Source organism: Panthera leo, chromosome D3, assembly GCF_018350215.1.
Source record: "Panthera leo isolate Ple1 chromosome D3, P.leo_Ple1_pat1.1, whole genome shotgun sequence".
Lineage (NCBI taxonomy): Eukaryota > Metazoa > Chordata > Mammalia > Carnivora > Felidae > Panthera > Panthera leo.
This window is the reverse complement of record NC_056690.1, coordinates 85,312,629-85,324,785: the sequence shown is the minus strand read 5'-3', so window position 1 is coordinate 85,324,785 and position 12,157 is coordinate 85,312,629. Positions and strand designations below refer to the sequence as shown.

The window sequence follows — 12,157 nt, the reverse complement described above, 5'->3', positions numbered from 1 at the left end:
AGATTGAGCAGCACAGTGATGTGAGAGGGGGAACCGAGTGCCCTTCCTTGGGCAACTGAGGCATAGACCTTTCCTAAAAAGTCTCTGGGTCTGTGTATTCGATAATGGGGTCTCATAAGGAGAGATTGATGGGTTCCTCACCAGGGACCTCATGGCCAGATGTTAAGCAATGAGAGGCCTGATGGGCAGTCCCCATGAGGGTCAACGTGATGACAGCCTATGTGACTGTCGCAGGCAGTGTCTCCTCCAGATCGGCGGAAAAGCTCTGAAACATTTACCCAGACCTTCAGCAGGTATTAGGCTGAGTCCCTCTGTCCCCCAGGGTAGGCTGGAGATCTTGTGCCGTGGGCAGAGTTTCCTGGGAAAGTTGGGGAGAACTGCACTTCTTGGGCCTTTGCGGTATCAGTGCACCCTGATACCCTGCGACCTTGATGAGGAGGATGCATATGATGCCTCCCAGTTTGGAGTCCACGGTGACTGGTACAGCACTTTGGCCAGGGCTGGCTCTGGGTGAGTGCTTTCTGGCCCCTGCTGCTACGTGTTTTATTGGTACAGATGTATTGTCTGTGTGAACTCCCATTCACCTTTGTTCCTAAGCCCCACTGGGAATTGCTATAATGAGGGCCTTTTTAGTGGAGCCTGTGGAAGACGGTGAACCTGTTTGACTACCGGCTCTTGGTGCCATTTTCTCCCCAAAGCATTATTGGCTGCCTGGTGAGTAAACAGCCATCCTGATCTCTGAGTGAAAGAAGACAGTGGTCCGTGAGACTGTTTCTCCATTCAGTAGCTCCGTCTGGCCTGTGCACAAGGCCTCGGGTACCGGGAGACTGGATATTTGTTATAGATCCCTCAATAAGAAAGTGCTGCTCTTGCCACTGGTGATACCTGACATCGTGAAGAAGGTACTGGAGGTAGCCTGGTCTGTAGCAGGTCACATCACAAATGCCTTTTCCAGCATCCCTCCCTACAGGGCTGATGACTGGTCAATCTCCTTCACGTGGAATGGATTCCAGCACAGCTTTATGTCCTTCTTCAAGGCTGTTCAAATTCCCCAACTGTCTGCTATCAATGGGTAGGCCAGAGTCGGGAAGAAATCCTCCTTCTGGAGGGGGCATTGGCTTTCTGCTTATTGATGACAACCTCCTAGAGGGCCTAGAGAGGGCACTGCCCAACAAGGACCGGATGCCGTGATGACTCACGAGGGGCATCGTGGCTGGACTGTTAACACACTCGAGGTACAAGGACCTAGTTCCCAACTGAAATTCCTGGGCCTAATCTGGGAAGTGGTATGACATCCCATTCCACAGGAAATCATTACCAAACTTTTGACCTTATTTGACCCAAAAAATAGAAAAAGGGGCCCAATCCCACCAGGGGTTGGTGGACCTATTTGACTACTGATGATGTTACAGAGCCCATGTGGAGATTTGATAGAGCCTTTCCGTTAGGTTACCAGAAGGGCTGCTGCTCTTGAGTGGGGCTCCAACCAACAGGATACCCTGGAGGCCCTCCAACAGGCCGCCAAGCCTCCCCCTCTTAGCCCCACTGATCTACATCTGTCATTTGAGTTACACCTCTCAGCAGGCTCTCAATTCGCTGACCAGAGCCTATGGCAGGAGGACAGCCCCAGAGGCCAACATGGACCAACCTGTAAGCTCCCCAAGTTGGCCGAAAGAAAGGTACACGCCCTTTGAGAGACCATTATTGATCTTGGGTGAGTGCAGTGGTGGGCTCAGGAGCAGAAGTTCCAGTCTTGTTCCTAAATAGGGCCAGCTCTGGATCCCCAGGAGAATGGAAATGGAACTTCTGGGAGCCCAGCCGGCATCTTGCAACTTCATGGAAGGGTCTCAGGCCCTTCCGCCTCCCAGACATAACACCAAAGGAGACACTGCCGCCTCTGGCCTAATGGGGGACCTGATAGACCTTCAGGACCACCGCTGGGCCTGGTTCACTAATGGCTCCTCTGGCTTGACTTGTAGGAATTGGATGTGGCTGCCATCCAACCTGAAAGAGACCTGTCCTTCAGCGAGCATGGGAAGGAGCCCTTGCACAGCGGGCAGCTTCACGCGGTGTGGACGATTATGACAATGTCTGCCCCACCGTTTCCCCACCTCCTGTTTATTGCCCTGGCCCCAGCAGATGAGCTCTGCTATGTTTTCACTCTCAGGGGCTATAGCTAATGGCTTGGCCATTTGGTTGTGTAGCATATAAAACAGGATCCCCTGTCGAGATGAGACATTTGCATGAAGATCATTTCTGCTCCTAGTAAATGCTTTTTTTCCTCATTATTAGACATACAGTGTCATGTGAGTTTGAGGTATTCAGCGCAGTGACAGTTGTGGGCCTTACGCAATGCCCGCCAAGATAAAATGTTTTGTAACCTGTGTGAATGCCCACCAGAGAGGCCCCGGGTTTCAAAAGGAAACCTATCCAACGAGCATATCGTGCTTTTAGCTAAATGTGGAGACCGAGTCGTTCTCCACTCTAAAGCAAGCATATGCACGGTACGTTGGCTCCTGGATCCGCGAGGATGGCCCGTGGGAATTCCGACCCCGTCGTAGATTAGGTTGGCAGTGCACAGCGGCCACGGTGGTGAGAAGACACTAAAACATTGTGCAGAATGCATCCCGCTTGTCAGGCCCTGGTGGTGAGAAGACACTAAAACATTGTGTAGAATGCATCCCGCTTGTCAGGCCCCGGGCCAGGCTATTAACGCTGCCCCAGGTAGTTTCCTTCAAGCGAGTGGGCTCGGCCATTTGCATCCCACCCGTGTTGCATCCCACCCGTGGCGTCCTACTGAGTCTTGCTGTCGGTTGACACCTTCTTTGTGTTTGGCCCGCCCATCTCCATTCCACTGCATTCCGCTGACTCCAGCCACGCTCCCTAGGCCCTGCAGACTCACATTTGCTTCCTGTTCAGGTTCCCTGAGAACTGCATCTGATAACAGCCCTGCGTGTGCTGCTCAGGCTCCACAGCGATAGGCCCAGTCACGGAGCATATAGTGGGCTCTGTGCTCCACACCCCTCCTAACCCACAGGGGTACTTGAGCATTTTAATGAACTTTCGAAGTACGGGCTTGATCCCCTGATGGGAGGGGACAAGATGACCCCAGTCTGGACTACACATCTCAGGTCTGGGTCTCAGTGCAGCAGTTCACCAATCAGGTACTTTTCACTAGTGCTGCATGGTTGACCAGGTTGTCTGTCCCCTTCCTTCAATTTTACAGTTACTGACTACAGTCTCTGTTGGGGGGGGGACCCCTGTAAAGGACTTGCACACCCTTCCGACTCCTTCCCAAAGACTCAGATCACTGAGAGATGAAAAGGCTGTTAGATATTAAGGACTGGGAGACAGTAACCTCCTCCATTTACCACTGGGTGCAGAATATGGGGTTTTGCCTCTCGAATAGTGACCATCAGTTGAGTTTCTGGTTCAACAGTTTGCCTAAGGTGGCTGTTCCACTTTGCCCGGGTAGCTCCATGTGATAGATACTGGTATGTAAAGTACAAGTTTATAGTAAATGGAGCAAAGGTAGAAGATTTGGGCTTACCAACCTGGGAGATTGATTAAGAGTGCCCATAGTGCAGGACAGACCGTCTGTGTCACAGTCGGATAGATGTGAGCACCTAAGAGCTCAGATACTGGAGATACGTTCTCTTTGTCTTCATTGTAGGTTTAAGAATCTTACTAAAATATCCCCATAGAGACTTTCTGTCATTTCATTCAGTATAGATTTTGAATATAGATCTCTGTGCAAGGTATTAGGAGATGAAATGAGCATACTTTTGGTTGGATAATACATAAGTAACTATTGCGTTTGTGGAAATGGATAAGAATCATAAAGAGGATAAAGATGATATGGAAAGATTGTTTCTAGCTATGAGGAATTTAGGAAGGCATTATAGAGTAAGAAATGCTTTTAGCTGAATAGGATGTGAACACGAAAGTCAAATAAACATGTGAATTTAACTGATACATACCATAGGGTGATTGGAAATTGTAGGGTGCTAATAATATTTGAGTGGAAAGCTAAGTTGCAGCTAATACGTGAGTATGTGTAGCACTTTATACTTGTTTTTGTAGGTGGTGGGAGGGTACCGAGAAGGTGTCAAATAAGAGACATGATCAAACGAGCAGAACAGTGTTTTAGGAAGATTCTGTGGCTGTAGGGTATTGTGCCACAGGGTCCCCAGAACACCCCCAGGTTGGGTAATTGACTAGGCGCACTCAGAGGACTCAGCCTGTAGTCGGAGTCACAGCCATAATTTAGTACAGCGAGGGGACGCAGAGCAAAACCAACAAAGGGAAAAGCCACGGGGGGTGAATTCCAGAGGAAACCAGAACAGGTTCCAAGAGTCCTCTCCCAGTCGAGTCCCATAGGATGTGCTTAATTCCTTCATCTGGAATTGTGACCACAAGCGTGAAATGTTATCTACTGAGGAAGCTCAGTAGAGACCCCATGCTTAGGGATTGTGGTCATATAAGCACCCTCCTGCCTAGTCTGTACCAGGTTTTCAGACTCCCACAAGGAAAGCAGATGTTCATCATAAAATCACATTGTTTGCACAGCATTAGAACAATGAGCCATCTTTTTGTTTTGCTTTGTTTTCCTCTTTCATGTTTACTTTTGAGAGACCCTGCGCGCGAGCAGGGGAGGGGCAGAGACAAAGGGAGATAGGATCCAAGGCAGGCTCCAGGCTCCAAGCTGTCAGCGGAGAGCCCGCCTCGGGGCTCAAACTCCTGAACTACAAGATCATGACCTGAGCCGAAGTCAGACACTTAAGTGACTGAGCCACCCAAGCGCCCTGGAACCATGAGCCATCTTACCAGGAAATGGTAGAAACCGTCCTGAAATTCAAATTCCCAGAGACCAACGGAGGACCGAACTTGTTCCGGAGAGCAGCCTCCGATCAGCTGTGTTACCTGCAGTGCACGGGTGTAAATGGGGCAGAGAGGCCAGGAGCTGAGGCGTATGCCTGTGTTTCTATCAGGTCCCACCCATTTTTTTTTTTTTTTTTTAACTGTTGATTACTTTCTCAGTTCTCTACTTTTTAAAAGATGTTTTATGTATAAGATTTAGAGGTCATTTAGTAAAAAAAATTACATAAAAAACTTGTTGATAGAATTTGTGCCCTAATATTTATCAGTTGATTATCTCCACCTGTTGTACAGTGGAAACACACACACACACACACGATCAGAGGTTGGTTTTCTCATTTTTGTTTTATAGGTTTAAAGACAATCGAAAAGATGACATCTGGCTTGTAGATGTGAGTATGTAAATTTTTCTGTTTTCTACCTCTGCCGTTGTGTTACTTTCTAGTCTCTTCCAGACAAATATGGTAGTATGTGGTTAGTACTTGATGTATATTAGTCAATTTTTGTCAGGTAGTACTATTTGGCTTACTATATTAAAATGAACCTCAGCCTTAAGGTTCCTGGCAAGGACCTGTTTTTGCTGAAATTCTGAAGAGGTTGACGTATGGATTATGTTGAGGGAGATTGTGGTATGACTTTACTACAGACTCCACTCTGAAATTTTTTATATCACTTGATGGTCACAATCATGTTTTCGTGTTAATAGGGAACAAAATCAAATTTTCGTTTTCCTTTAACTCACTTTCAAGTTTGGAATGTATTTAAACCTCATGTTTGGGATTCCTTTTAACTTGCCTCAGTAAAAAATCAATGGCAGCAATAGAGATGGAATAAGAATAGCAGAGTTGACAATTGCTAAAGCTAAGCGATGGGGCACGAGAGTCCGTTGTTTAATTTTTTCTCCTATTGTGTATGTTTGAACGTTTCCATGTTAAAAGATAGGTAAGTCGTGGGGCGCCTGGGTGGCTCAGTCGGTTAAGCGGCTGACTCTTGATTTCAGCTCAGGTCATGATCTCGTGGTTTCTGAGATCGAGCCCCACATCAGACTCTGCACTAACAGCACAGAGCCTGCTTGGGATTCTCTCTCTCCCTCTGTCTGCCCCTCCTCTGCTCCCAGGGTCTCAAAATAAACTTAAAAAAAAAAAATAGATAAGTCTTGTTTCATGAAGGCACAACAGTTTGTTACACCTCCACCCAGCCCTGTGGTGATATTGAAGAAAGAGGAACGGTGGTTTCAGTTTAATCAACCTGACTTGTGCTTATGCCAGACCAGTCATCTTAGTGATCCCCTGTTTGCCTTGCCGGTAGTTATTCTTAACGTAGCAAAGGTACCTACTCTGTTGGGATTTTTGTAATAAAAATACAAAGTGTTCATCCTGAACACTTAAGGGATGTGTGTGTGATGTATGTGTGTTTGGTGATTTCATTTTATATATAACATAGATTCACTGTGAAGCAAAGATGTTTTTCTTGTAAATAATTTTAAATAGGAATTTGTAGTCATTTTACATGAATTTAAGGTAAAACCAGTTTTGAGGAATATACTAAGAGTTGAATTATCTAGATTCATGTGTGTGTATCATCTTTTGTTGTGTAACCACCTTAAAAATTATATTTAGACTTTTGGTCTAAAATGGACTCTTTATCAGAACACTTAGTCAAAGAGATTGCTTAAAAATTAAGATTGATGTACGTAATAGCACAACATTTTACTGGTGTCTTTCTCCCCCCCCCCCCCCCCACAAGTTTTATGCACCGTGGTGTGGCCATTGTAAAAAACTGGAACCGATTTGGAATGAAGTTGGTCTTGAGATGAAAAGCATTGGTTCTCCAGTTAAAGTTGGGAAGATGGATGCTACTTCCTATTCTAGTAAGCATTTACTCTCTTTTACTCTTCTCGTAGTGAAAGTGTTTTAATTACATGAAGCATTCTTCAGGGTGGGAAGAAGAAATATCTATTCTTTGCTTATGTAAATTAAGGTTATCTTAATTGAAGATTATATACTTTATTGAGTGAAGTGAATCAGCCATCAAATGTGTAACATGCTGTATGCATTACTCTTGTGCCTGACAGACGTATGAGCCATGGTTCCTAGTTTGAGCCCACTTGAGATGCTCCGTTTACCTGAGGCAGCTGCAGACGTGTGAGTGTGAAGCTGTTGGTGTTGCCGTGTGAAGTCAGAATGTGAGTTGTCGTCTCAGTAGCCTGAGATGGCGTGTTGGAGGAGTAAATAGGGACTTTAAAAAGTTGAGTTGAGTCGGAATGGATACAAGGGAGGATCAAGAAAGTATTCACGTTAGAGAGAATGTTTCGGCGAAATCGTAGAGTTGAAAATGAGCGAAGTTTGTTCCAGAGAATGAACGCCTTTAAGCAGAGCTTGGCAAACTACCGTCACGGACCGACCTGGCCCGCGGCCCATTTTTGTAAACAGAACAAACCCAGCCCCACTCGTTTGTTTACTGTCGTCCGTGTCTCTGTCCATGTTCCACTGGCAGAGTCGAGCAGGCGTAACGGAGACTGTTCTCCCCACGGTGCTTGAAATACTGTCTGACCCTTTACAGAAAGAAAAGCGTACTAATGCCGACCTGAAAGGATTTGAGAAAAGAATTAAAGTTGAGTGAAGTATGAGGTATCCTAGAAATTTGGAAGGAGCAAGGCTTCGGAAAGCAAAACTATATTCACTTGCTGCTTCTGCCTGCCACTTTAGATATTGTATTGCCTTGTGTCTTTTATTGTTGTTCTTTTTGGTTTTTTGAGATCTGAATGATGTAGCACAGGTAAAGTCCTTGTATTCGGTACACAGAGGTCCCCTTTTCCTTTAATCAGTGAACAAAGCGGAATTACGTGGTGCACGTTTCTTTGTAGGAAATCAGGATTGTACTCAGGGTACAGCTTTGGAAAGGGACGGACCTGTGTTTTGATCCCACGTCTGCCATGTGCGGCTTCTGGGGCTTCGGGGAAAACCTTAACCTCGCAATTGTGGTTTCCATGTCTGTAAATGGGGGAGTGATAATCCTCAGGGTTGTGAGGATTGTATTAGCGTTTCCTATTCGAAATCGTTGCCACAGTGGCCAGCGCATGTAAGATGAAGCATAAGACCAGATTTGACGGGGACCTCACGTCCTAGTGTTTTAGATTTTATCCGTTGTGAACTAAGAGGTAATACGTGTTTTTGAGAAGGCACACGGTTAGATAAAAATGTTTTTGGCAGCGACAGGTAGGATAGCAAAGAATAGTTAGAGACAAGATCACCTGGGTCAACTTTTGTATGCATCTTGGTGTGGGATGCCGGGAGCCCAGACGTGCTGGTGACCGCGGAGGAGAGAAGAAACAGTAACCGCTCACAGACATTTTCGAGGCTGAGATCACAGATGTGATGAATTGGTTGTGTGGTACAAAGAAGAACCATCAGAAGTAACAGGATAAGATTCTTAGCGTAGTTACTGAACTGCACCACTGCTGGCTGTATGGAAACGAAACACTGACTTTCTGTGCGTTTCCCTCTTCTCAGCTGTTGTGAATCTATGGCGTTTGGCCTAGTGATGTTGGAGAACAAGGCGCTGGGGTCCAAAGAGCCGGGGTGCCGTGAGGTGTGAGGGCTGCAGTCGCAGAGTCAAACACGAGTTGTTGAAGCCCTGAGAGGAGACCAGAGGGATGGCAGGAGTTCTCGCCCAAAGAGAGAATGATACGCTTGGGTTGATTTATTGAAATGAGCTTTTAACAGTGTTTGAGAAATTATTGCTTTCAACTGTTGTTCCCGAAAGTATGTTCTCATCTGTTGGCAGTCTTGTTTCATCCTGTCTTGTTGGTTAGACACGCGTGTACTTAAACGTTCACCAGCATAGTCCTATTCACTGAGACAGTTTGTTTACTAACTACCGCGTTAGTCTCTAGAGATTAAAGACAGACCAAAACGAATCCTTCTTGTCCAGGAAATGGCTAGTCTCATAGAGGGAACAATATGAATAAACCAACAGGTGCAATAAAGTCTCAAACACAGCAAATTCCTGTGATCGTTTGAATCATTTAATGGAGTAATAGAGTAAAATAATATGTAAAGGGATATGGGTATATAAAGAAAAATAATGAAAAAAATAAATAATAAAAATAATGCTATGGTTTACATTAAATGAATTGTAATTCATTAGCTTATTGTTTAGTGTGTATTTAGTGCCCGTGTGTGTCACTGTTTAAGTGACCCTGTGATGAGGGGAAACGTAAGATTTTTTCCTGAGTAGCTGAGAAAAAATGTTTTAAATGCTGTGATTAAAATGCAGTGTTCTTGTAGGTACTGAGACTTAATATGTGGATTATAGCTTTTTAGGTGCTTTGTGGTGGGACTGTTTTTCATTCCATTATTCATAAGCCATTTAGAGGTTTAAATTTTTGTCTCTGATATGTGATTGTTACAGATTTTATTTATTGTTCACTTAGCATTGTGTTGTATGTTGTGTTGAGTTCATAGGAAGAAATCTCTATAGAGCATGCAGAGCACCTTACCTCCAGCAAAGCACCTAGCGTTGGGAAAAGGGATAGGGGACTGGTATGCAAGGACCACCTCTGCCAGAGACTGTGATGGGTGCTTCCTACACTTTATATCCTTCTCCTTGGATGTGCAGTGCTAAACCCTCCACTCCCTTTCCCAACATGTGTGGTGATGCTTGCTTGTAAGTCCTTGCGACTACCTGAATCATACAAACATGGCTTATTGAAAAATCATTCTTTTGTTGAAAAGTTGTAGGGTCAGTATTCATTCAGCAGGTATTTAATGAGCACTTACTGTATGCCAGAATGTACGAGGCACATTGTAGGCATCTGTGATACATCAGTGACCAAAACAGACAGAAATTTCTACTTTCACGGAACTTATATGCTAGGCAGGAGAGACAAATGATAGCCAGTAAGCATAAGTTAAATTGTCATACTATTTAGTATTCGATATCCGTAACGGATGCATTTTCTTCTTTATTATGCAGTCAAGGTGGTGGTTTATTTGCTATTGAAAAAAGAATGTTATCTTCCTGGTATTTTTAAAAAAGATTTAACATATTTGCAAACTACTGTCTAGAGATTACAAATAGATTTTTGGCATGTAAATCTTAAAATTCCCTTGAATACCTCAGTGCAGCTCCATTATGGGCCTTTTAGTAGAACTTGGAATCAGGTAAATAACTGAAATTTTTTTTTTTTTTTTTCAAACTAGCTGTCAACATTATGCTGTGTCTAACTGTAAATACTAAAGGATTGGTGTATCATGTGTATTTCATCCGCTCCATGGGTCACTTTTCAGGCATTCACAGCATTAGTGTTTCTCAGCGTTTAGTCCACAATCTACATTAGGATTACCTGGGCTGCCCAATATAAATTTAGACTCTGAAGACCCACACCAGCCCCACCAAATGAAAGTCTTGGAGATTGGGTCATGATAATCTGTGTTTTTAACAGGGACTTCAGGTACTTCTGCTACCCAAGTTGGAGAACCATGAAGTATTATTCCAGGGAACAGTTATAGGGCTTGGAGAGGGATGGATTGTTCAGTGATCAGTTATGGAAAACCTCTTAGAGAATGTGACATACCTTATTCTCAATCATGTAATTGCACAGATTGGAAGTGCACATCATCACACTCAGCAGATCTCTGTGTATAGAATTCTTGAACTAGGAACTTGAACTATCATGAATTATCCTGCCCCGTGTGTTTGGAATTGTGTGAAAATTTTCTTGATGCATGGTTTTAACTAATAATGCTATAATCAACGTTAAAAAACTATATAAAGATATATATTTTAGTCTCTCTTCATTGAGAACCAGAATCGTTTCTCATTTGTAAGTTAAAACAGGTCATGATACTCTCTGTGACAGTGTACTGATTCCTATTACAAAACCACTGAAATTCTAGAGGGTGGAGATCAGGGATGTTTCTGTACATCCTACAGTGTACAGCAGCCTCTCCCCACAGACAAGAGTTATCTGGCCCCAAATGTCTGGAGTGCCAAGACTGAGCATTTCTCAAACAGAGTCACTGATCAAAAGGCTTATAATCTAGAAAGTAAAACCGATTTGCAAGTATCATCTGTGATCTCCACCCTCTAGATACCAGCAGCACCCGTCTCCCCAGCCCAGCCTCCCACTAATTTATGGCGACCAAAAATGTCTCTAGATATCGCCCGTTGTCTCCTGGAGGGCAAAATCTCTCAGTTGAGAACGGCTGCCATATTTTAGATCTTTTTCATGTTAGACACATAGTGACACTCGGTAAATGCTAAAAATAGTATTTTGAGCTGAGGACTTCACATTAAGGCTGGCCCCTCCCTTCTCCCCACCCCCCTCCCAGCCCACGGTGTAGATGAAGTAATAGCAGGTAGTTAACAGTGAAATGACTGAGTGGTTTCAGACACCAAAATTAGAGGCAGAATTAGGACCAGATTCCAAGATCATCATGTTTCACATCCAAGCCTGTCTCCACTATCAAGTTGTTATCATTTCAAGGAGAAGACAGAAAGGAAATAAGGGGCTGTATGTTTAACCCCATTTTATGAGCATTTAAAATGATACAGTTCCAGAGAAGTTACTTGTGTTATAGATGGGTTTGTGAAAGAATTGATCTCAGGTCTCTGCTATGAAAAAGAACAAAACGTTAAAACTTCAGTCATAGCCCTGCTACCGATTCAATGCTTGCACTCAAACAAGTTACCACATCTTCCTAAGTATCAGTTTATCTGAAGAGTGACATTAGCACCCTTCCCTTCCCCTGCTCACAAAATTGTCTCAAGGCGTAGTTGAAGGTATACTGAAATCAGTTATAAGGTATTTTACATCGAAAGTTCTTCTTATTGTTCTATACGTTGATGTGTCAGCAGCTACCTAACAGATCAGGATCAAAAATAGAAAGGAAATGGACTTAACATTTGAAGATCTCTGTGTGCCAGGCTCCCTCTTAGATTCTGGTCCACATGCTTTCTCATTTTAAAATCCCATCCACAAGGCCAGCCAGATGAGTGCTGTCCTCAGAAGGGAAAGAGTTGCCAGATGATAAATGTGAAGTTGGAATCCTAACCTACATCATTTTACGTCTATAACCCATGCTTTGTTTGTGTCTCCTCTAGGGAGATGTGGTTTTAGGAGTCACTGTCAAGTCAAAATTATATCAGAAGTGAAGTTTAATGCTCAGAGTCTAGGTACTAAAGAGTGGGTGGTATACATCTGTCTCCACCTGACGCATTTGCAAACTGAGGCCAAGGAAATTAAGTGGTGGGACTTAAATGTGGAGCCGGGATT

The 12,157-nt window shown here is 44.1% G+C and overlaps 1 protein-coding gene across 3 annotated transcripts in view; it reads left to right on the top strand.

The window, feature by feature from the left end:
* The window catches only part of TMX3 (thioredoxin related transmembrane protein 3), a 42,536-nt gene that overhangs the window by 2,907 nt on the left and 27,472 nt on the right, over positions 1-12,157 (top strand). For 2 of the 3 annotated variants that reach the window (XM_042909450.1, XM_042909449.1), the window contains exon 2: positions 6,625-6,748. Coding sequence is in view for 2 of the 3 variants with exons in the window: in XM_042909449.1 (XP_042765383.1) it covers positions 6,691-6,748 (58 nt within the window). In the remaining variant the exon portion in view is untranslated. Of the gene's footprint in view, positions 1-5,230; positions 5,271-6,624; positions 6,749-12,157 lie in introns of all 3 variants that reach the window. The other variant, XM_042909448.1, reaches the window with a different exon arrangement.